Here is a 23,831-nt window from a genome sequence, read left to right on the forward strand (position 1 = left end):
TCATTAGCATTTGTACAAAAGTTAGCATTTCACTGTCTATGACTAGTGCACTAGCACTTTTACCTAAAGTTAGCTTTTACCTAATTTTCTCATTAATTACACATGTTTAGTATACTGAATAGAGTAGTAAAATTAAAACAACATGGTCGTGTTGCTCCACATGCTACTGCCAGCATTTAAGCTAACATTAGCATATTGGCTAATTTTAGCTTATGCATCAATTCTAACATAATGAATGGTACAACTACAGTTTATTAAACATGCTTCTGCCTCTCCAAAGGTTATTGACTACGTTGCAGCTTTCTTTAGCATTAATGCTAATTTTTAACATCATAGCGCTGCGTCAAARCCGACGGGCACACTTTGGCATGCCCCTTTAAAATTTCTGCAGGAATTTTCTAGTTTTCTTTCGTTATCTTCAAGTGAAGCACTTTGGGATTCTTGTCTGTGAAAAGTGCTACATCAATAAACTCTATGGTGTACTTACTTGTTTCATATTAATCACTAGGAAGTTGCAAAAAGGGAGAATATTTTGTAGATTTAAAAACAAAGAACATGCCATACCAAAGATACCATGACACTGCTGCTATTTAACTCAGTGTTAATGTACTGAAGCCTGCTTTTGCTAATTGACTGCTGTGCATTTAAATTCCTGATGTTGCAACAGTGAATGTGCGTGATCAGCTGCAGGCCAGGAGCTGGTTCAGTGTCTTTCATAAACACCTCAGCAGGATGCCTGCAGCTTCACCAGGCTTGGCAGTGCACTCCATATTGTAATGGACAAAATTCATTGAACAAAATATGTGCTTCGAAGAAAATATGTTATCCTGAAACAGAAGGCATTAGTTCATAGAGAAACTAATGAATTTGTAAAACAATAGGTTTTGATATGTGGGCGTGGGGAGTTATCTGCTCAAGATACAGCATTAAAAAAACCGATCTGACGAACTTAATATACAGAACCCCTTCTTTATGCCAAAGACAAGATTGATGCGAACATTATACCAAGCAGAACAACAGTTATTGGAGATTACTTTAATGCTGGATGAACCAGTTTATACTTAGTTGGCAAATCCAACAAAATGAAGAAACACATTCTTATGTATATTGGTTAAAGGTATCAGTGAAGAATCGTGATTAGCAACAGTTACAATCTAACAAATACATGCAGGTCGCCCATTGGTGATTCTTTATTCATTGGGACTGCAGCTCCATCTAGCGGCCTCAAGACTGCCGAGGGAAAGCAGCCTTTTAACCCTGATCTACTCAAAATGAAGTTTCAATTTTATCTGCGATAAACCAATTTATCTTAGACAAAAAAACAAAAACAAAAAAAAAGATTAAGCTTGTGGCTTTTAATACTTGTACTGTGAGTTTATTTTAGAGCATGATTAAATGACTACATTTCCAGTTCAATCAAAGAATTCTTTGATTCTGCAAATTCCTTTACAGCACTGTAAAAAAAAAAGGGCCAACTTTTACGATATCTTAGGCTGTTAATCATATTGAACATTTTCGAAACTTTAAATCAGAATTTAGGTAAAAACGCAAAAAAGTGCTCTTGGCAAATCCGTAGATCGTCTATTGTAGCTATGCCTCACTAAGTGGGATTTCAGAGTTTCTTCTTCTGATTACCACACAAGGGTATTCCAATTTATTTATTTATTTATTTATTTATTTATTTATTTATTTATTTATTTATTTATTTATTTATGTTTGTTTGTTTGTTTTTCTTTTGGGGGGTTGGAGTGAGGCTTCTGTCATGCTAATCTGAAATAAGTAAGTGATTATATAAATGTATCAGTTTCTGTAAAGATTTAAATGACCAATTAATAATTTGTGATATGATATTTTCAAATGTTTTTCAATAAATAAAGTTACTGAAATTCGTTTTGGCATAGGTGATTTCACGTGTTGTCTTTATTTTTTTTCCAACTATACATTTTGAATTTATGTGTTAATATTGATACATTATAATTTTTACACTGTCAACAATGGCACCAATTTTGGCCCTTTGTTGTTGTAGTTCATAATACGACATTTAATCCCCTAACTTTAAATTTCCAAAACTATGACTTTAAAAGTGGAAATGATAAATTTGAATTCCAATCGTATGACTACAAATGTCATTAGTAGAGCAAGTTAAAAGTTTAAATCTCAGAATTATGACTTGAAATCTGACTTTGAATTTCAATTTTAATACTATTACTAAAATTCAAAACTTAATCTTAAATACTATTATTTAAAAAATTTAATTTGTAACTTTAAATCCCATTCTAACTTAAAACCTAGGCTGTATCTCCAAACTATCAGAACTCATAATTAATTTGAATCTAATTATTTTGATTCTGAATGCCATATAACGCTGAAAGGCAAATCTAGAATTTAGAGTGTGAGACTGAATCTCATCTTCATAAGTTTCAAAACATTTACAATTTGATTCTTTCTAATGGCCGAAATATTCTCCCGTATCGCACTCAAGTGGAAACGTTTTGACACCTTAACAAGGCGTGCACAGGGGGCGTGGCTATTCGTTTTGCTGCGCTCGGAATTCAGTCAGAGTAAGACCTCTGTCTTTTCTCTAATCTCAGATTAAACCCGTTTGATGGGACGTTGTCGTCACCGTGTCGGGACTAGAGGCTGGAGGCGTTTGGAGGAGAGCTTAGTTCGGTTGTCATTCCCAAAAGGAGGAAGAGGGTGTGTTAGACATTACCTGGCTCGAGTCACCTGTTGGTTTCATGTCGGTCGTCGAGTTTCATTGACGTTACGACGTTAAAACACTGGCTTCACTAAGGCGTAAAACAGAAAAGGCGTTTAAGGTGAGTCTGTACTCCTGTTGGGAACAAATCATTGGAGAGAAAGCTTGTTGCGGTCTAAAGAAGTTGACAGACGTTAGCTAAACAATACCAGCAACGAACACCAGCTAGGGACATTTCAAACAGCTGGATTGTCTCTTACGAGAAAATACACAAGTTTACACTTGCAAATATAAATATTTACGGTTAATTTTGTCAGTAATATTTAGCTTAGTAATGTTACAGGAAGTAAAGTCTCCACTGAAAGTTTTAAGTTGTTAGCTAACGTTCATAGATTGAGATTCAATTGGCATGTTTACTAGCGTGTTGTAAGTTAAAATGTATTTATATCTCAGTTGATTAGATTAAATCCCATTCGGAAATGTGTTGACTTTAAAATGTTATCAGTTTTCTTAAATAATATCTTTAAAATGTCTGCCACTAAGTGACTTGTGGCCATTATTGGATTGATTACTTAAGCTAAGGCGTGAGGTTAAGAGCTCTAATTCTGTACTGATACTCCCTTGTGTTAAACAGGAAGAGGTGAAGTTATGCAAAAAAACTTATTAAAAAAATAGATAATATGTTGTGTGTTTATCCTTAAGAACATTACATCATCTCAAATGCAAATGGAAACACCATCAGGCAAGAAATGGTTGGTTAAACCATCTTAGATTAATTTGACATTAATCTCAGCCAAACCTGTCTTTTTTTTTGGCAAACATTTTCTTTATGATAACCTTAAACAATCCATTATTCATTGGTATACGGAGAAACAATCACATATAATAAAGTTTAATAAAACTAAACTAAGGACATTTTGATAGGTATGTAAGAACAGTGTTTCATCCTTAATTCCTTTATTTGTTTGATTCAAAAACAATTGCTGCAGACCTGCTGAGTGTAACATGTCTGTTACAAGAATATTAGATATATTATGTAGTTATTTTTGTTTGTTACATACTTATACAAATATAAAATAAAAACCAACTAAATCTGTTAGTGTTTGACAAATGATATGGTTATTGTGCAGAATATTGTCCTTTTTTTTGCTATTCTGCTCGTTATTAAGACAAGTATACCAGGCTGGTATAAGCTACTTCATTAGTCAGGCAATGCTCAAGTAGTCAGCCTGCAGCTGGGAAGTTAACAGCTTGTTACCAACTTTTCACAACAGTTACCTCAGACAACATGAGTGAAAGGTGATTGGTAAATTATCCAAACAGATGAAGTACTTTCAATGTATTTAGGATAAGCCTGAATAAAAAATTGATGGATATGTTGTATGTTTTGTTTCCAGGATGCCAAAAAGATCCTGACACGTGGCCCCAACATGAGCGTCACGTCATGGTTCCTGGTCAGCAGCTCGGGTACGCGCCACCGGCTGCCCCGGGAAATGATCTTTGTTGGCCGAGAAGAATGTGAGCTGATGTTGCAGGTGAGTCCAAATGATGCTGTGACGTAAAGTTCAGCTGACAATCAGTGTTCAATATGTAAACCAAGGTTAAGAAATGTTCTGAGTCCTCTTTAGTAATGTCTGACTGTAAGTTCCCCTAGGCTCCCATTTGAAATGCAGCTATGTCATTCCTTCTGTGTTGTTTTGCTCCACATTTTCCTTGTGGTCTTTGCATGATAATTTCCTTCTCAATCTGTATTTAGAGCAGTAAAAGAGGAATGCACTCTCCAAGGCAGTTTGTACAATTATTTGGTGTGTTGAACACAGAAATGCCCTGCTAAACCACAGAAGTTTCTTAGATTAAATCGTTACGCTGATCCACATTTAGGCAGTGTTGCAAGCAGAAACTCCCCCACAGCTTCTTACAGTGTACACCGATGCATGCCTTTTCTATTTCTCATTTGGAACTGACCCGGTGCAACCAGTTTGTGGCCCAAATAGTTTAAAATTGATTGTTTTTTCGTGGCTTTTCTGAAAGATGAGATTCCTGTTTTGCATGAAAAACAAAAATTTCCCTTATGTGAAGTCGTTTTAAACAGCATTATTTCGGGCCGGGCTGTTTGATTTCTATCTGGATGGGCATTCCTTTCTAACAATAGTCCAGACATCTACTTTGTTTCCACTTCAGTGATGGGTTTATTATTTGTCAGTGTCAGGAGTTCAGACTTTCTCATTCTGATAATGGGAGCAAAGTGAAGCTTTGAGTCATTGAGTTAATAACGTATTATTGATATTATCACTCACAGATAAACTAATCGGGAGTGCAAAGCAGCTGATAAACCCATCACTCTGAGCAGGACAGTGTTTACAAGCCACCTAAAAACTTTAAGACACTAACAAAAGCATCTGAATAGTTGTTCTCTGTGTCCAACATTATTTACAACGAAACTGCCAACGGTCCGTTTGAGGACAGTGCTAATTTGGCGAATTAATTTGACAATCAGTCACAGTTTTTCCTTTTTCTTTGACAGGGAGGCCCAGGATGCTAATGAGCAGAAAAGACTTAGTCAGATCAGTAATGTGCTCAGTCTGTGTAAAATAAAGGGAGGCAGGTCTTTGCTCTGTTGTTATCTGTAAAAATAGTTTGATACACGAGGAGGACCAACTTTAGATTTACTTTAGTTTTGCCACACATTCTCAGTAGCTTGTTTTTACATGGGCCATGCTAAAACTTGAATATACTTTGATCTACACCATTCCACTGTGTCTCTGACTCTATGTGTTCACCTGTTTCTTTGCATCCTAGTTGACTTTAGCTGATGTTCGGACAAAATTTGGTCTTCAACAGGATTTTTTATCTGTCACTTGGTCCATACAGGAACCTAATTTAATAACATTTTTATTTATTAAATTAATGCACTGCTGACTGTCAGTAGGTGTACCATTCAGTATTGCTTTTATTCTCTTTTCCTTTTGATGTTCCTAAGTTATTAATTCAGGTACACATTTCTCAGTTTTTCCTCAATGTTTGGGTCACTATTTAAGTTGTACTTTGTTTCTTACTTTTCTCTTGCAGTCTCGCAGCGTGGACAAACAGCATGCTGTGATCAACTATGACCAAAACCGAGACGAGCACATGGTGAAGGACCTTGGCAGCTTGAATGGGGTGAGTTACTCCATCCTGAGCACCGCAGATGCCACAAATGGCTGTTAGAAAAGTGAAAACCAGCAAACTGGCTTGTCCTGGAGCCAGAGCTTCATTGTTTGCTACTCTGTGCCCTTCTCCCGTTACTGCTGTGCTGCCACTACACTGCACCATTATCCCACTCAAATCCAGAGTTGGTCATTGGGAGAAACTTGTCATTGTTGTCACTGAGTGTTTCTTGTGATCTCAGTAACTGCAGACGAAATGAATTGGAGCGGAACAGTGTGGAGACCTGTAACTGAAATCCACTAAGCAGTATTTGGTCACGGAACAAAATCTGGTCTTTGTGCGCCGTGTTTTACTTGTTCCTCCAGATTTTGGGATCTGAACAGTAACACTAGAATCCTTTTCTTCCGTGCTGGCTTGAGACAGACGGAAAACCAAGAGAGATCAGTCAGTTGTTTCTTTATTTTCATCTCACCAGTATGGAAGTGTAGAGAGGGTTGCTGTTGCATAATATAATCCCATCTTATAGTGAATTAATTCTAGTGAGAAAAAAACACGTTCAGGACGAGATTGCATGGAACAAACAGGCAGTTCATCTGAGTTGTCACATATTCATTATAAAAATCAAACTTTGAGCCAAACTTTGCTCAGTTTTATTCCCACCCTCCTTCACCATCTGAATTTTTTCAGTCCAGCTCACGCCATGCACCACAGTCTGATTTGGAAATACCCAGTCACAGCCATGGGGTGAAAAAGTAAATGAATCTGAGCCTGAATTGGTTTTTTAAGTGTTGTCACAACATAGCTGCATTTATACAGCAGAAAATGTGCTTGGACTTGCTCTATTCAGGTTAGGGCTGGACCTACGATACTGTGGCAACATAACCCACGCAGGTGTTATGCAGTCTATGTGTGTTGCAATGAAGCTTGTATACAGTATCCAGTGGCTGTTTTCTGGTTAATACCAACAATAAACCTTTAAATAAGCTTATTAAATCAACGTAAGTCCAAGACAACATAAAGTGACAAAAAGGCTAAACATTTTTTTATCAAAAGCATCTACTGAACAATTTTTCATTCCACCCCATCTCTGCCTATCATCGCCTCAGCATGATGCCTTCATTATGTTTTATTGTGAGGATAAAACATAATGCGTTAATGATGCGTTAGTTTTCTTCCTCACTCAGCGTTTCTGCTTGTAGCCCACACAAGTGGATTCTATTTAGATGACTTTCTTGTGGAACTTGTTTGCATTAGATTTTATATTGTGGTTCTCTGAGTTAAGGGGGCTGAATAGATACACTAAACACTTATCAGATTTGTATTTGTGTAAAAGTTTTGAAATGAGTTTTTCTTCCAATAAAATTATCTTAAAGTTTTAAGAGACTGAACTGTGAAAAAGTTTGTAAATATTTTTGTGAGTCACTATAAAATGCATTGATTTTTGTCTTGCAGACGTTTGTGAATGACTTGAGGATCCCGGACCAGACTTACATCACCCTGAAGCTGTCCGACGTTATTCGCTTCGGTTATGATATCCTTTTTCATTAATTTCTTTCACAGGTGGCTCACATTCTGCTGTTGTTGGGTTAATCCTGCTTCATAGGCAGTTACTATGAGCAAATATGTTTAATGTTTTTCTCCTTCTTCCTATGCATTAATTCTCTGGGGGGGGATTAATGCTGTACATTCAAAACTTTTTGATTATGGCCAAAATTTGAAGCCCCCTTTGACACTCGGGAAAACTCATGAGTGGGTAAATTTAGTTAAGATAATGAAAAAAGAAGATGGATTTAAATATGCTTATCAATGCAGTTCAGAACACAGTATGAGTTCTTAGTGAGCAAATTACAATGAACTATTCCAGACAGATACTTTAATTCAGTCAAGGCGTCTTCATCCTATTAATGATCTAATCTATAGCAATCCATTGTGATCAATATGTTCATATTGTTTTTTTATTTAGCAAAAGTTCCAACTGGTTTTCTACAAATCACTGGCTGGCTGCCATTGGGCAGAATCTTCTGCTCTTGGCATATCAGGCTAAATTTAGGCAACAAGTTTGGAGTTTGTTGGTTGTATCTGCTTCTCTAGATTATAAACTGTTGCATTGATTTAAAAAAATTGAGTACTTTAACTTGCTCTGCACATGTCCATGTGTATATCTTGGAGAAGAATCAACACAAGGTCCCAGAGGAAGCTCTGAAAGTAAGAAATACTGACATCCTGTCTCTTCTCTGTCTTTGAGTGGTCTGCTGAAAATGCTCAATGTATTCACTTGGTTCTAAGTGTTTAAATTAAGCTAGTTCCTGTTGGATATCCTTCCTTATGTATAAGAGCAGTTCACATCTGTCCTGATTGTTAGCCAGAGATTTCTCATATCCTGCCTGCCTGTTGTCTGTTTTTGCAGCACGAGAAGTACACCAGCCAGCTGCAGCTCAGCATAAAATCTCTGGAAGCCAAGTCGAAGGAAAAACAGCAGCTTGAGAGCTCGGAGAAGAACAAAGACGCTGTTTCTAATGTCAAACTGCAGGAAAAGTCTGAGCGTAAGGCCCAGTCACTCACAGGTAAACCATAACAGCAGATATATGCTTCTGAGAAAGCAGTTTGCTTAAACCAAACCCATGTGCTATTGAGTAGAACAGTTCTACCTTAAATGGATTTGAATGTCCTGTTCTCACACAAGGAAAGAGGAAGTCTTACTGAGCCTCCATGTGCTGGTCAGCTTTGGTTAGAGATCCCCTGATAGAGCAGTGGAGGCTTTTTTTATTAAGAGCTTCCCTGGTGTGAGATTAGGACGGCATGTTAAGAGAGAGGCTGAAGCGACAATCCTGTGGTGTCTGCAAAGGAATCGATCTTGACATCCCCGGCCTGGCCAGATGAGTGAGTTTGGAGTTAAGGACAAGCGTCCTTATCTTTCTCAGACATGTCTGGCTGCTAACTAGAGTTGGGGTGCCAGCAGAGATGACTGGTTCTTGTTGTGGAAGATCTGGAGGTGAAAGCCTATATTTGAACTCTCTCACATTCTTCTCTAAGATTTACTCATTTAATCCTGTTTTACAGTGTTGACATAAGGGAAACAGTGAGACAACTGTCTGCTCAGTGGAAGCACTTTGTGAATGAGTTTCATTCACACTGACTCAACTATTGCAGTTGTGGTTTATTTAGCTTTACGCCCTTTGAATGTGGTGGGAAAAACTTCCACTTATGCTTAAAATAGATTTTTTTTTTTCCTACTGGAGCCTATCGCTCTTCTAGAAACAAATAATTTCAAACTCTGAACTTTTTCACCATTAAGTTTGTTGATTCATACAGTTACAGATTGCAGTCAGCTATTTATTTTGCTGTTGTGAGCCAGCTCTCAAAAGACAGATAACCAAACTAACCTTCGCCTGTCTTTCTGTGTGTACTGACACAATAAGATAAGGATGCCGTTTCAAAGCTCGCCTGAGAAGCTAAAGCTAAAGTTGCAGCAGCAACTTACCTCTTACCTTTGTTGATAGGCAGGCTGTTTGTGTGGGAGCATGTGTAGAAAGGCCTCTTTAGCATGAAACCTGCTTTTCATATCTCTGTTGACTTTTATGCAAACTCATTCTCTTCAGATGAAGTTACCATACATTTTTTTTCCTACTGTGGATTGAATGTGTTAATCTGGCTTTCTCCGCTACTGAAAGAGCTATTGTATTTTTTCTTCAGCGTGTTGGTACTCCTTTTTTCCTTGCAGGATGTGGAGGGGATCCAAACGTCCAGCTGCTGCAGGGCAGGACGCTCCAGTTGTACAGTGTTTGTGGTTCAGTCAGGCCTATTTTACCCCAAAATCGTTTGGGGTAGTTTTAGTGTTTAAGAGAAAGAGCATGAGATATCCTGAGTGTACTCTAATGCAATAACCTTTAATTTTAGAAAACCATCTATTTAGGAGTAGCTGAGCTTGCTCTTTGAAAAATTATGTCATTTGTATGTTGTTGTTTTTTTGTTTTTTATTCAGGTCTAGAAAGCACAGAGAACATGTTGAGAATTTCTGTTCAGACTTTATTCTATCTTAAAGTTATGCAACCATCCTTCTGAAATTCCAACCATCTTTCTGTCCATCTTTCTGCACATCTATCTATTTATTTGTCTGGCCATCTGTTTGTCCATCTGTCCATGCCTCCCTCTATCAATCTATCCATCCGTCCATATTTTTATCCATCTTCCATCTGTCCTTCTGTCCATCCCTCCCTTTTTCCATCCATCATTTTGTCTGTTTGTTTGCTGTATCCATCTGTCCAATCAACCCTTTGTCCATCTATACTTCAGTCCATCAAATTTTTTATTCAGCCATTAATCGGTCCAGCCATCTATTCGATCATTTGTCTATCTGTTGATCCGTCTAACCTTTTAAGTACACTTGTTTTTCCTTCGTACCTTTCTTTGCTCTGATTTTTGTACCTTCCTTCTTGAAAGTAGAAATAGTTTTACAAAGAATACATAGGAATATTTTGGATTAATACATTTTAAAAAGGGGTTTGAAAAGGACTGAGATCTCAGGAAACTTGAGTCCGGAAAAATATGGAATTTCGACCTAAAAAGCGTCTCATGTTTATGTGTAAAGATGTGCTTTATAAGTTTATTTTCTTCTTTCATAAATTATTTTCTTTAACAATCTCATCATAACTCAGCAGAGGGCACTTTGCCGTGCTCGTGCATGTTTTCTTGAGCTAAAACGAGATGACTGAGTAAGAGGAAAGGAATTGGTAACATGCCCCTGTTCTTCTCTTGTCACTGTGTTTACATCTTATTGCATGTATCCAAGGCAACAGTGGTAAAGTGTTTCTAATGCCTGTGTTTGTGGCGCCATATTAAACCTCTAAACAGGCTGTTTGGTCCTATCTATCACGCCAAAAAAGCAGCTCTTAGATTATCTGATTAATCCATTATGGGCATGCCGGAATGTGAGTGGAAGTGTGCCAGGTTACATGGTAACACCAAAGCAGGAAAACTCTTCTTTGTGCTGCAATAATAAGAGTTTAAACTGCATGGATTAGAGTGTCTGTATCTACAAGACGCCTTAATTTATTATGTTTTTATGTTCTGTATTTTTTTTTTTCTTTTCATGGAAGATTAGGATTAACTACACTGTCATCTCATGAGATGGATTAGATTAGGTGGTCTGCATGATACTGCTGGTACAGTAGTTGAACCCCTTTAAATCATGGGAATGTGCAACAAAACTAAGTGCTGCAAGAAGTGTAGTGCTGCAATTCTTATAGTGCGGCTAAACAGTTTCTCAATACAGATTTTAGTTTCCCTCAGAAAAAAAATGAGCAAATATCTGTTGTTCTCCTGTGTTAGCATATATGCCTGAGTACATACTCTGGCATATGTACTGAATCTGAGTATACATGATTTTTCTTCCAGCTCCTATAGATTCTCCAATATCTAAGCCCACTCCTCTATATGGCCAACCTTCCTGGTGGGGGGAAGATGAGGAACAAGCCAACACAAAGCAGAACAGAGGTGGAAAAATGCCAGAAGATGAGGCTTCAGGTCAGAGAATGCATTCTATGTTTGTACAGTGGACATGTATCTCATATTTCTAGTAGATATATGAAGGTTTTGGGTCAAAAATAAAGTGTTTTATACTAATATACCGCTTGGAATTGTGGTTTCATCAGATTATAGCACTGTCTTTTTCAAGGTTTTGATGCATTTTAGCCAGATATGGATGTTTTCATGGTACATTAATGGCTTCTGTCTTACCATGCTTTTTAGTGTAGACCTATTAAGAATATTAGAGACTGATTTCACATTTAGAACATGACCAGTATCAGCAGTTGTTTCCTCTCTGTAGCCTCCTTAACCAGTTTATTCCTGGAGTTTTATTTATTTTTTATTTTTTTAAATTTTTTTGCCAATTTTTGGGAGAAATATCCATTGTTACTCCAATTATGAATGACTGTTTATATATGATTCTGTCCAACTGTTTATATATTTAATATTTATTTCTCCTATTTGGTAAAATCGAACTAGGGCAGTTGAACTTTGTAGGTGATGGCAGCTGTTTTATTTTTAACATTGCATTACACAAAAATCTTGTACTTCCAAAAAGTTACTTTTCAGGGTGTGCTTTAATGTCCATTCATTGTTTGGTCATAGTGATGACCTCTTCTGGATGCATTGAGCAGATATTTATCAACCAGACTATGGTGAGATGTGATTTAATAAAGTTAATTCTCACAAGAAAACTAAAATGAAAAAAAAGATAAGATTTGGAGACAGTTGAATCGTAAAAGTTAAATTTGCGATGATAGTTTTAAAAGAATTGCGCTGCTGTTGTTTTACATCTCAATAACTTTATATTTTAACAGTTTAGTTAACTCTGTTTTATCTAAGTTTAATATCCACTGTATATACTGTAAATGCAACTCATCACAGCTATGAGTTGGCGCCATGTGATGCTCAGTGCTTGTCACTGAGAGGTGGATGCTTTTAAGCCTCGGGCATTATGCTGGCTGACAGTTAGGAGGTGTTCGCCATGGCGATGGGCACTGACTGCCTGCTCGCCTCGTGATGGATTATGACCCTATAAGCTGGTGAAGGGGGGGAAGGGTCATTGTTCCCCTCGTGTTGCCCAGAGAGAAACGGATTAGTACCGCTCAGCTAACCTGGTGTGGACTCTGAGCTCCTAATGTGATATTTGGCAATGTCTAACCAGAAACTAAGACCAGCTGATTGATTTTTTTCTCATATTAACAGTTGGATCATTTGGTATTTGGTTCATTAATTAACAGTTACAAGGTAATTTAAATGCTTGGTTTAGGTAGGACTAGACACTAAATTTATAACAATACATATTAAGATAGACATGTCATCTAATCAAAAGATAACACGTCTGATAGAATGTTCATTAATTTCACTGAACTCCGATTCAGAATCGTATGGCATTCTGGGAGACATAGGCAAAGGAAAGGCTCTAGCTATTCAAACTCTCACTGCCAGCTATGTAAGGTTGGTGGCATCAATTCAGTCACTCTTTGGTTGATGCCAAAGAGTGACTGTAATAACCTGTTGAGTTACTTACGCAGCAGCAGTTTCAGGTTTTGCCATTGTGCCTCACAACTGCTTTAAAATAAAAAACAGCATGGGGTGAAACCTCTGGATAAAACAGAAAAAGTCACATCACCAGTATGGCTGTACTTATGATATTTAAAACAAAAAACAAGTCAATAATTATTGATATCGACTGATATGAAACATGACTGATATGTGATATGTTTTTCAGCCACACATATGTTTAGGTTGAATTGTTATTTTAGGAATGCATCCACACTCATTCCAAATAAAAGGGTAAAATTTTACTTTTATTTCTATTCTCTTTAAGGTGTTTTCCTCTCAGTTTGTCCAAGTAACATAGACAGGTTTATCACTTTGTCTTTTATCCCTTTATTGCAACAGAGCCTGCTAAAGATGGCCCAAGACATGAGGTGAACCGTTCTCAGTCAGACACTCAGGCCAAGGCCATGTTCTCCTTCCGTCGAGAGCCCAGCTACTTTGAGATCCCAACAAAGGAATTCCAGCAGAAATCTGCAAAAAGCCCAAACACACAGGTTCACGAGGTGCCGACAAAGGATACCTCAGATCCCACACAGTTTGTCCCCTCCACGCCCACGCCTCCGGTGGTCCAGAGCCATGCCTCTTTCACCATCGAGTTTGACGAATGCAGTCCAGGTAAACTGAAGATCAAAGACCATGTGACCAAGTTTGCCCTTCGCCAGCAGCGCAAGCAAACCTCCCCCGAGGCCCCTTCCACTCCTACAGAGGTGGTGTCAGCAGAGAGCAAAGTAGCTGACTGGCTGGTCCAAAGCAATGCAAGCATGATGAGGAGAAAGTCAAAGGGTGAAAATATGTACAGCACAAACAGTCACTCATCAGATCTGAAATTAAGGGATGGTAAGTCCTCTATAAACTTCTGATAAATTTTATATTGAATGATAATTGTCTTACTTAAGCATTTCTATCTGTCCTCAGCAAACTGCTACGAGAACGGCGCTCCTGCTGAATCTGAGCCAGTCAACGCAAATGAGCCCCTACAATCCGAACCCCAATATGTGTTGCACAGTTCACCTAAAACCTCAATGACTTCTCCAGGGCCAGAGGAACCTCTGTCTTCCTCTCCACCAGAATCCCAGTCTCTTTCCCTTCATGGCAAAGCAGAAGCAAAACAAGCCTTCGTCATCGAGTTCTTTGACGATAACTCGAGAAAGAAGCGCTCTCAGTCTTTCACACATACCGCCAACCCACCTGAGCCCTCGAACCTCCGGATCCAGCAGGAGCAAAAGACCTCAAGCCCAAATACAGAGAGAAATGACTCATCTTCGTCCTTCACCACTCCGCCAACCCAGCGTTTCACTATTCCACTGAAAGGGTCCGATTCTTCAGGGTTTCAAAGAGCTGGCTCTCTACGACGAAAAAAGACAGATGAAAGGATCAGCACCAGCTTTTCCTCTCGCTCTTCTTCTTCTGTTTCTGTAAGACCCTTTAGCAGCGTCGGTCGGAGGTCCAGGCTTGCGAAGGAGTTTAATGCTGAATTACTCAAGCAGAAAGAAAAATCTTCTCCTAAAGCAGCTCAAGGAGTTGTTTCACAGTCTGAACAGAGCCAGGCGAGCCCCCCTCCATCTGATGGACATCTCCACCCACAGACGTCCTCCCCTATTCACCTACCTGCTCCCCTAAGAACCTCTGTCACGCCTGCTCAAAATGTGGAAGTCAGAAGCCCCAGAAATGAGGAGGACGACAGTCTGAGTGATGCGGGAACTTACACTATTGAAGCAGATATTCAAGATAAGGAGCTGGAAGAGGCACGCAGCAAGATTGACCAGGCAAGTTTCTCTGTCGTACTTATTTTCCAAGGAACTGAAGTATCCTCTCTTCAGGATACTTCCTGGACAGAAGTATCCTGAATTGTTCGCCAGCAATCTTCTTATGTGAGCTTGAAATGTTTGCAGCTTCATCTTCATCCGTGCAATGCTTTGTTCCTGACAGGTGTTTGGTGTTGTTGAGAGCCCAGAGCAAATGAGCCAGGCTGAAGCAGAAGCATCCTCTGCATTTAGGCCTGTTACTGATCAGGGCAGGGAGGAGTATAGGCAGAGTAGCTGTGGTGAGGGTATTCCAGCCCCAGAACAGGGACATAGTCTGGTAAAGGTAACTTCATCTGCTTCGGCTGGGACTGAAAAATTCTTGATTCATTAAATCTAATCAATATTTTGAATAGAGATGCACTGGTTAGAGATTTTTTTGACCGATTTCAGACAACAGATTTTATAAAGCTCTGATTTGTGTTTGGGAACTACAAAAAGTTCAAATGAACTTGGCCTGATAGAAACTTTAACTGTCTTTGCAGTAAAATACCCATAATTAAAAGAAACCAAATTTCTCAAAAATAACCCAATGTTACTTGGATATGTCTCTGTGCATTACTACAAATATATCTACAAATACAGTAAAATCCTCCAGGTTATGAAACAAATGTACCTTTTTAAACAACCCGTCTGAAAAGAATTACAGCATTTACAAGACACATACCCTACTAATGTATCATCTCACTTGATACTAAGTCCTTACTCTTTAGTTTTGTGTCAAATACATTTGAACTACTGGTACTTAAAATGATAAAACAACATTTTTGCTTTAAAAAAATGTCAGCTTCTTGTTATTTTCTGAACTTTTCTAAAAGTGCACCTTTCCGGTACTGAAAATGGCTATTACATTTTCAGCTCTGTCACAGCTGATGTAATGAATAATGTTGTTGGGACAACCTCCAAACGGTTAGATATGGTTCTTTTCTTGATTTAAAGAAATAGGTCAGGTTTTAGATCAATAAGAGAAAGTGTAAAACAGTTTAATTTCACTCACCAGCTGATTTCTCAGTGCATCTCTATGTCCGAGAAATTAATTTACAATGAGGTCTTGATTTGGCTTCTTGATCCATACTCTTATTATAGGTGTTTCTCTTCTGATTCCTTTTATTGTCTTTGCTTGAGGCTTTGGGTATTTTTCTGTTTTGGTTTTTCTCTTTTTAACCAAATGTTAACTTATTTTGTAGCTGTTGTGATACATATCTAACATATTAATTCTCCTTGTGTGTTTTATTGTAACTGCGGATATTGGAATATTTAAACATGTTGAATAAGTTGTGTGTTTTTACACAGGTTCAGCCAGCAGGTGCCATGGTACAAGGGGCTCCTAAGTGGATGTCTCGCTGGGCCAGCTTGGCAGACAGCTACACAGAATCTGGACCTTCATCTGGCCTCTTAGACATGTTGTCCCAGATGGAGCCACCAGGAGGGGGTAAGCCACCTGAAGAGAAATGAGTCTATTTGAAATGATAATGAGGCACACTGATGAATATGAACGATATTTAATATTTGTGTTCGCTACAGCACGGGGTACAGTCATTCACAAAAACACAGTCAGTCAACATCAGGACCATTCGGATGCAGATAGTACAAAGTCTAGACGCATCCTTCCGCCTGTACCGCACGGAGACAAGAGTGACATTCCGACTCCCAGCATCCATGTTCATTACAACCCCAACACAACGTTCGATTTAGAGGAAACTACCTCAACAACCCCAACGCCTGACGACAATGTTCATAGGTTAAGTGTACAGGATGACGTGGAGCCTGACAGCTTGAGTGACGCCAGCAAATCAGATGATGGATCCATTGTAGAGCAGAGTAGGAAGCAGCTGTTTGATGCAGAAGTCAAGCAAAATGAAGACAAACTTAGGGTTCCTTTTAAGTCCACATCTTTTTATATCGGGTCAGAGGAGGAGTCCAGATCGCAGCGGGGAGACTTTAAAATCAGCACTCCTAAGACTGAGAGGAAGTCTGTTTCTAGAATCATCTCATCAGCCACTCTAACTAAGCAAAAAGGCATTCAGAACTCTGGCATGAAGCACATTGCTTCTGCTCCCACATTGGACCAGAGGACAGAGAGTCCAGAAGGTAAAGAAGCTGCAGCTCCATCGTTGATCAGACAGGAGAGCTTCACCAAGGAGAGGCCCAGTAATCCCAGACTGCCAAACATTTCTAGTCTGCCAGTTCAGAGAGAGCCGGGTGCCGGGTTATTTCAGGGGAGCGGCAGTCAGGACACTCATGCTTACCTCAAACAGACAGAGGATGTTCTGGCTGTTTTGGAGGCCAAACTCCAAACAGGACCACCAGTGACTACTCCGTCCCCCATAATGGACTCTCTGTCAGGAGACTCTGATGTGGATACTTCCAGCACTGTCAGCCAGCACAGCAATAAAATCAAAACACACACATTTGTTAAAAGAGCATCAGCTGGTAACCTTCATAGAGACAAGATTACTGATCCTAGTCAAGAGTCAAATAGTCAAACTGAAAAGCAACGCTCTTATGGTTCAAATGGTGAAAACAAGCCAGAACCCATCAGGAGGCATGTTGGACTGAGACGTAGTGTGGGCAAACGCGGCTCCACAGACCTGAGTGATGACCCTCCCAGTTTACCTTACTCCGATCAGGAAAGCAGCAACAACCAAACGCACTACAAATACACGGTGCCTCTTCAGAAGGAGGACGGCAAGTCCTCCAAAGTGTCTCAGGTGTTAAGCCGTGCCAACAGCTTGTCGGCCCCAAGACCCACCAGGGCCTCCATGCTCCGACGAGCTCGCCTGGGAGAGTCCTCTGACAACGAAGGTACAGAAACTGAGAAATTAGCGCAAGAGTCCTCCACAAAGCAACCTCAGGAAGCGAAGAAACCCTCTAGACTGGATATGCTGGCCATGCCCCGTAGGCGTGCGGGTTCATTCAATGCACCTAGTGACTCAGAAACTTCTTCCGCCCCCCAGTGGACAAGCAGGAACACGAGCTTTTCCACCCGCAGCACAGATCAGAGCGGCAGCTCCAGTCAACGGATCTCTTCTGTCGGACCAAAACCTACAGAAAGGCCACAGAAGCCAGCGCTCAACAAAACCCCGGTTACTCGCACACGCTCGAGCACTGCCAAATATACCAGCAGCACAGCAAGTAAGTAGACCACAATCATATACGGAGAATTTTGTCTTGACTCAAAGCAGAGTAAAGTCTCAGTTAGGGTGACATCTTTGACACATTAATCAGGTTCCATCATGGTTTTGGAAAAACATGGAATTGATTCGACTAATTCCAATGTCTGGAAAAGGATGGAAAAAAAGATAATGGAGAATATAAAATTATTTGTATTAAAGACATTGTTATAGTTATATAACCTGAGCTAAGTATTAACTGATCCATATTTGGATGAAAAATATTACATGAAAAATGTGCAGCAATCTTATATATTCATTTGTGATTTATGCTAGTGATGATGGGAACTGTTTTGGGCATTTTACTAACATCTAAAACACTAACTGCAAAGTATTCATGAAACATTTATTTCTTATCTGCTCTGGGTTATTATATAGTGTTATTTAAAACTAATACATACAAGTGTTCAAGCATTTCAGCCATGTTGCCATTCTTGTTCTGAACTATATTAAATTAAAGGTTTCTTGGGATATGTAAGAGTTTTCACTAATGGGTTTTCAGAAACTGTGGAAGTTTTTGGTTATACACAATTTGGGCACCTTAGAAAGTCACTAAAGTAGTAGATGTGGAGACGAGGACTACTGCAGCATCTTTCCTGCCTCTTGCTCTGGGAAATATTTTGGTGACTCCTCTCTGAAGTAAATGGTGGTGTGTTTTTCCAAAGGTGTTCCTTCATTGCACTCTTGTTTCTCTCCTTTTCCCCACTTCTTTGTCCTTGTTTTGGATAACTCTAACCAACTCACAATGGCAAGGCTCTAGGAGGCGACACAAGGGCTCTGACTATACCTCTACCTCAGATGAAGAGTATGAATCAAACTGGAGCAATCTTAAACACAAACGCTCCCAACCTTCCTCAGCTTCTCATGGTCCACGCAGTCAGTCTCGACCCCAACCAGTGATTGCCCAGCACCCGAAACCCCGCAGCAGAAACTCCGAGGAGGAGAGCCATGAAGGAGAAGCTTTCCATAACTGGACCAATCACAGTGCTGAGATTGCTCGGTAGGAAATATAGCAAACCCAAAACTTGCATCTTTAAACCAAACATAAATGTTCTTTAAATTATTTAAAATTATACTTATGCTTGATAAAGCTGGAGAAAAATGCAGAGATTCACACATTGACCGATATTTATTTATTTTTTTCAAAATGTAATTAAATTGTAGGCATATTTTGTAAATCTGTAGCTGACCAATATCATAGAGACCGACGTAAATTTACCTGGGCATTGAACTATACTCTAGTTTGATGTAAAACATCTACATTAACTATTTGGCCTTGGCAGCAGAGCAAGTTGCAGTTTACCTTTACGGTAAAATAAATATCTCCATACTTTTATTATGGAGCCAAAGAGATATAAATTGAGCTGTACAACAACAGATCGTCCTACACTTTCACAAAAAGGGATGAGAACATAAAACAACAGTATAATTGCTTTGGCTGCTGTGCAGATAACAGCTTCATCTCAGACATCTTTTCCAGTGACTGCGAGGTCAACTTGACTTCAAAAACACTATGAACTTCTCCCCACTTATTTCATGACATGACTGCTTTGATTTTTTTTCTGCTTCTGTCTTTCTAAATATAAGGTTGAGTCAAGACTTGGCCAAAGACTTGGCTATTTTAGCCAGAGAAATCCATGATGTAGCAGGTGAAGGTGAAGCACAAACGCCTGAAGCGGAGAGCAATAAACAGGTACATCACATGTGCAGCACACTGACTTTCAAGTTTTTTGCATTATAAACAGCACTAGTTGTTGTTCAGTTTTTAATATGATGCAGTAAAAAATGTTTTTATATATGTTATGATTTAATCTGTAGTTTACAAATGTGAAGATACAAACATTATTGCTTTCATAACTCTTTGAAATCTTTCCCTAATTTGAATAACTGTACATGTCTATAAATTAAACTTTAAGTGTGGAGATTTTTTTTTACCTACATTTGTTTATATATTTTTATATATTTCCTGTCTTGACTACTTCATACACACATGAGGCAATTTTAAAGCAACGGGGAGAAATTAAATGAATAATAAATAGTAAAATAAAATCTCAGTGATGCAACGATCGGGTTGAGCAGCCGGTACCAATATCTAGTTTTCTTATTCCATTTTTTTTAATGATCAGAATCCATGTATAACATTTTTGTTAAGGTTGTTTTCAGCATCGACGAACATGCCATTTAGTGATCAATTTATAGACAAAGAAAAGTTGGAAAAATAGATTGATCGATACATCCATAACACCTGGCGTAGTTGCATAACTCTGAACTGAATCGCTGCTTCTCAATGGGCCTCTGCTTTAATCTACTGATTTGCCTTACCAGTGAGACTTGATGTCAAACTCTTATTGCTCTCCAAGGTCCCTTATGTCTCAGAGCCTGAGGTAAGCCACCAACAAAGTTCTGCACCAAATAGAGACTCTGACCGGGGATCAGGCGACCTTGAACAGAGCTCCAGACAATCTGCTCCAAACAGAAAAGAGGTTTGACATAATGATGAGCTGCCTTTCATCTTGGGTTTTTAAACCTTTTGCTCTGGAGTGACTGTATCTTTCCTTCTCTGTAGGTCAATGTGGACAGCTTGACGTTGAATCCTGTGTATCAAGTCACAGCAGCCATTAGAGAAAACACAGAGCAACTCGCTGAGAAGATCAAGTAAGATCTGAAGAAAAGACTCTGACTTGAACTTAGTGTTTGCATTGAATATCGAATCTTGCGTAATTAAAATGAGCTACTTGGCCTACATGGCACTTGGATAAGAGAGAAATGAATGAAACCGTCTTTCTGTTAAATAGCAAATTTGAACACTGTTTACACTTATTGGGCATGAATGCCTCTTTAATTTTAGAACCTCAAGGGTGTGTGATTCTTTTTTGCATGGTAGAACAATATACAACTGTCAATTAATAATATGATGCACAGTTAATTAAATACCTGCTTATACCTGCTATTCTATTTCTCTCATAGCTGCATGTTTTTCAGCCATCAGCAAATTTCTGGGACTAATCCTGTTTTTAAACATAGACCATGGATCTTTTAATTGTGTTGAAGTCATAGCTTATCCACAATCTTAATGGTAGCCACTTTTATCCTTTCTAAAACCATATTTTATGTGGTTGGGGTTATTGTAATTTGGGAACTCCCAGTTGGTGCTTTATGGTGAAATTATGAGAATTTAAAGGGAGTTCTGTCTTCATTATTTTTTTCCCTTATTTTTGTGCAACACACCAGCACCACTAGCAGTGAAACATACCCTTAGCATGATGCTACCACAGTTCTATGCCAATTGACACAATTATCTTAGGTTTGAAAACTTCTCCACGGTGCCTTCAAGTACTAATTTTTGGCCAAATGGCTCCACATTTGTTTCATCTAACCATAAGATTTTTCTCTGGAGGGGATTTAGCAGCAGCAGATTTCTTCCAAAATTGAAGGTGTTGAGTTTGGAGCAGAGGCTGGCAATGAATATTTTTCATAACATGTCATAATTTAAATGTAATATCTAGAATGTATTTCTGAGCCTGTAACACAATCCAGATTTTGCCAATACTGTTTTGGTCACATAAGTACAGAATAACCCTAAACAGCAGCTTTTTGATCGTTGCTCTTTATCGTCATATTTAGGGTTCTGTTCCAGGACAGATTGGAAATCTCTGAGGACATTGAGGCTCGAATTAATTCTGACACTGACATTACTGTTGGCAGAATTTCCAACAAGGTTGGTATTATTATTATTATTATTATTTTCCATTTACAGTCTTGCTCATTTTTGTTGGTTCAAAGTGTTCGCTTGAGTTTAGTCAGATGTCTGTTTTTCAGGAAATGGTGTCTATTTTGAAAGAACTTAGGAGGGTTCAGGTCCAACTTGAGGGTGAGTGTCTAAATCTCTCTTCTTAAATCTTAAGAATTTTTAGTACAAAGATAAACATTTTAGTCTTCTCTTTTTTCTTATTTCAGTTATTAACGCAGCCATGGACCCCGGTGGAACACGTGAAGCTACCAAGACACCCCCCGCTACTGATGCTGCCTCCTCTTCTTCCGCTGAAGTTCAGCCGTCCAGAACTTCGTCCTCACGGGACTGGAGGACGGTCCACTCCGTCTCCAAACGTGGCGGCGGGCCGAGACCCAGCGAGAGCGTCAGGAGGGCTGCTGTGACCCCAGATGACCTGCGACAGGGATATTTAGTCTGACGTCTGCCAACTACAGAAACACACGTTAACCAACTTCTGCTGCCTCTGGTCAGAAGCAGCTGTGTGCAAGTGAAACCAGACTGAGAGGAAGTGAGAGTGGATTTATAAAGTTGTGGTGAGCTCAATGTTTTGAAGTGTAGTTTTTGGGAGGATCCACATGAGGTGGTGGTTTAAGGAAGTTCCGTGACATTTCAGTAAATCTCACCTCGTATTGTTATACTTGACTCTGTGTTGCAGATTATTCTCTATTTGCCAATAAAATAACTTAATATACATATGATTTTAAAAACATGTATCTATGTAGTTTAGTTGAGAATCAGCCTGAGTATAATCATCTCAGGGAAATCTATGCATTTATGTTTAGCTGCAAATCATATTTTTTGAATAAAACTCAGATATTATTGTATTGGTATTGTCAGAACTGCATTACATTTCTTTTTTTGTTCATTTTTTTCCCCCACTGTTTTTGTTTTTGTGCCACATTCCTTTTCTTAGACTACATTTGTTTAGGATTATAAAAGCTATTTATAAGTTGTTTTTTGAATGACACTGCAGGAATTTTGGAGAGACTCCGCAGCCTCCTGTGCCAGACTGTTGAATGTTGTTTTACACAGCTGCTTAAAGACAACTAGGTGTGTTTTTTTTTCCTTTGGTCATCTTCTCTTTATTCGGGAGCTTAAAGCTATTTCTTGCAACTAAGGAAATCCATCAGGAATGTGCAATCTGAATGGGAGGAGGAGCTAACTACACTACAGTTAAACCACCTCGCTGAACAAAGCTAGTGGTGATTATAGAAGCAGCCTGTTTTTTTTTACATTCCTGCTTTAAGAAAGAAAAGGTGGCATTGAAACATATAGGGTTTTTTTTTCTCTCAAAAATTCATTTGGCCAAAGATTATTATCAAAAAAAAAACACATTTCTTGTTTGTCTAAATCAAATTTTATGTCTGACTGCGGTAAGAGGATAATTATCCCAACCCTATCTGTTTAGTTCACCATTGAGCAATTTTAGCATCCATTTTGACAAATTACTACATAACTGTAAGCCATGATTAAGCTGAGTGTTTAGATGTCTGAACATATCTGTACGTCCCACAAATTACCTCTCACTCTTGCTATTTTGCACCAATGTAGAATGTTTTCCCTCCCATTTATTATTTTACACATGTTTTTTTTTTACGGAAAACTTTTGTTTTCCTCAATGCACTATGTGTCGCTGACTGTAACTGGGAAGAAACTAACGTGCTGTACAGCTGTGTGGGCTCATGTTTCATGCAGCCAGTATAAGAGTTGTTTACAAATCCAAACAAAGAAAGCATTTACTGTTGGGTTTTTGTTTCTAAATCTGCTGCTGCTTCTTCTTTATGGAGAAGAGTCCATGTCTTGTTTTTGTGACCCCTGCCCTCAAGAGTTTCAGAGATGATGAATCTTGTGTCAAATTGAGTTTCCTTTTTCCATCCTAAATGATTTGGTTGTAATTTACTGGTACTTTTTGGTGTGTTATTGTTTGTCTAAGTTATTTAATGATTTTTTTTTTGTAATTTCAAATAAATTTAATCAGCAAACCTGTATTCTTTTCCCTTTTGTGTATTTAGTTTTTTTTTTTTTTTCCTGAGCCAAACAAACGTATGAAAAGCTGAAATGAAAGTAAAAACAGGAAGTGTGCTCAGTTATATTAAACAGCAGAGATATATAGTTCAGCTGTGGCTGCAAGCTGAAGGGGAAGAAAGAAG

General features: G+C 38.7%; 1 protein-coding gene across 4 annotated transcripts; it reads left to right on the top strand.

Annotated features, from left to right (window-relative positions):
• The first annotated feature begins 2,599 nt into the window (after positions 1-2,599).
• On the top strand, positions 2,600-23,669 carry cep170ba (centrosomal protein 170Ba). Of its 4 annotated transcripts, none has more exons than XM_008399449.2 (19): positions 2,600-2,819; positions 4,096-4,233; positions 5,768-5,857; positions 7,298-7,376; positions 7,992-8,050; positions 8,253-8,409; positions 11,240-11,368; positions 13,277-13,771; positions 13,850-14,700; positions 14,864-15,022; positions 16,030-16,168; positions 16,261-17,871; positions 18,768-18,909; positions 19,497-19,602; positions 20,270-20,392; positions 20,476-20,564; positions 21,534-21,627; positions 21,729-21,780; positions 21,867-23,669. In XM_008399449.2, exons 2-19 carry the CDS (start codon positions 4,129-4,131, stop codon positions 22,097-22,099), a joined length of 4,713 nt encoding a protein of 1,570 aa, XP_008397671.1. In that variant the 5' UTR covers positions 2,600-2,819; positions 4,096-4,128; the 3' UTR covers positions 22,100-23,669. The 4 variants fall into 4 exon arrangements, with proteins under 4 accessions (XP_008397671.1, XP_008397669.1, XP_008397670.1 ...); XM_008399447.2 differs by having other exon boundaries at positions 2,601-2,819; positions 18,663-18,909; XM_008399448.2 differs by having other exon boundaries at positions 2,601-2,819; positions 14,864-15,016; positions 18,663-18,909.
• Positions 23,670-23,831: the final 162 nt, after the last annotated feature.

Source organism: Poecilia reticulata, linkage group LG22 (genome assembly GCF_000633615.1).
Source record: "Poecilia reticulata strain Guanapo linkage group LG22, Guppy_female_1.0+MT, whole genome shotgun sequence".
Lineage (NCBI taxonomy): Eukaryota > Metazoa > Chordata > Actinopteri > Cyprinodontiformes > Poeciliidae > Poecilia > Poecilia reticulata.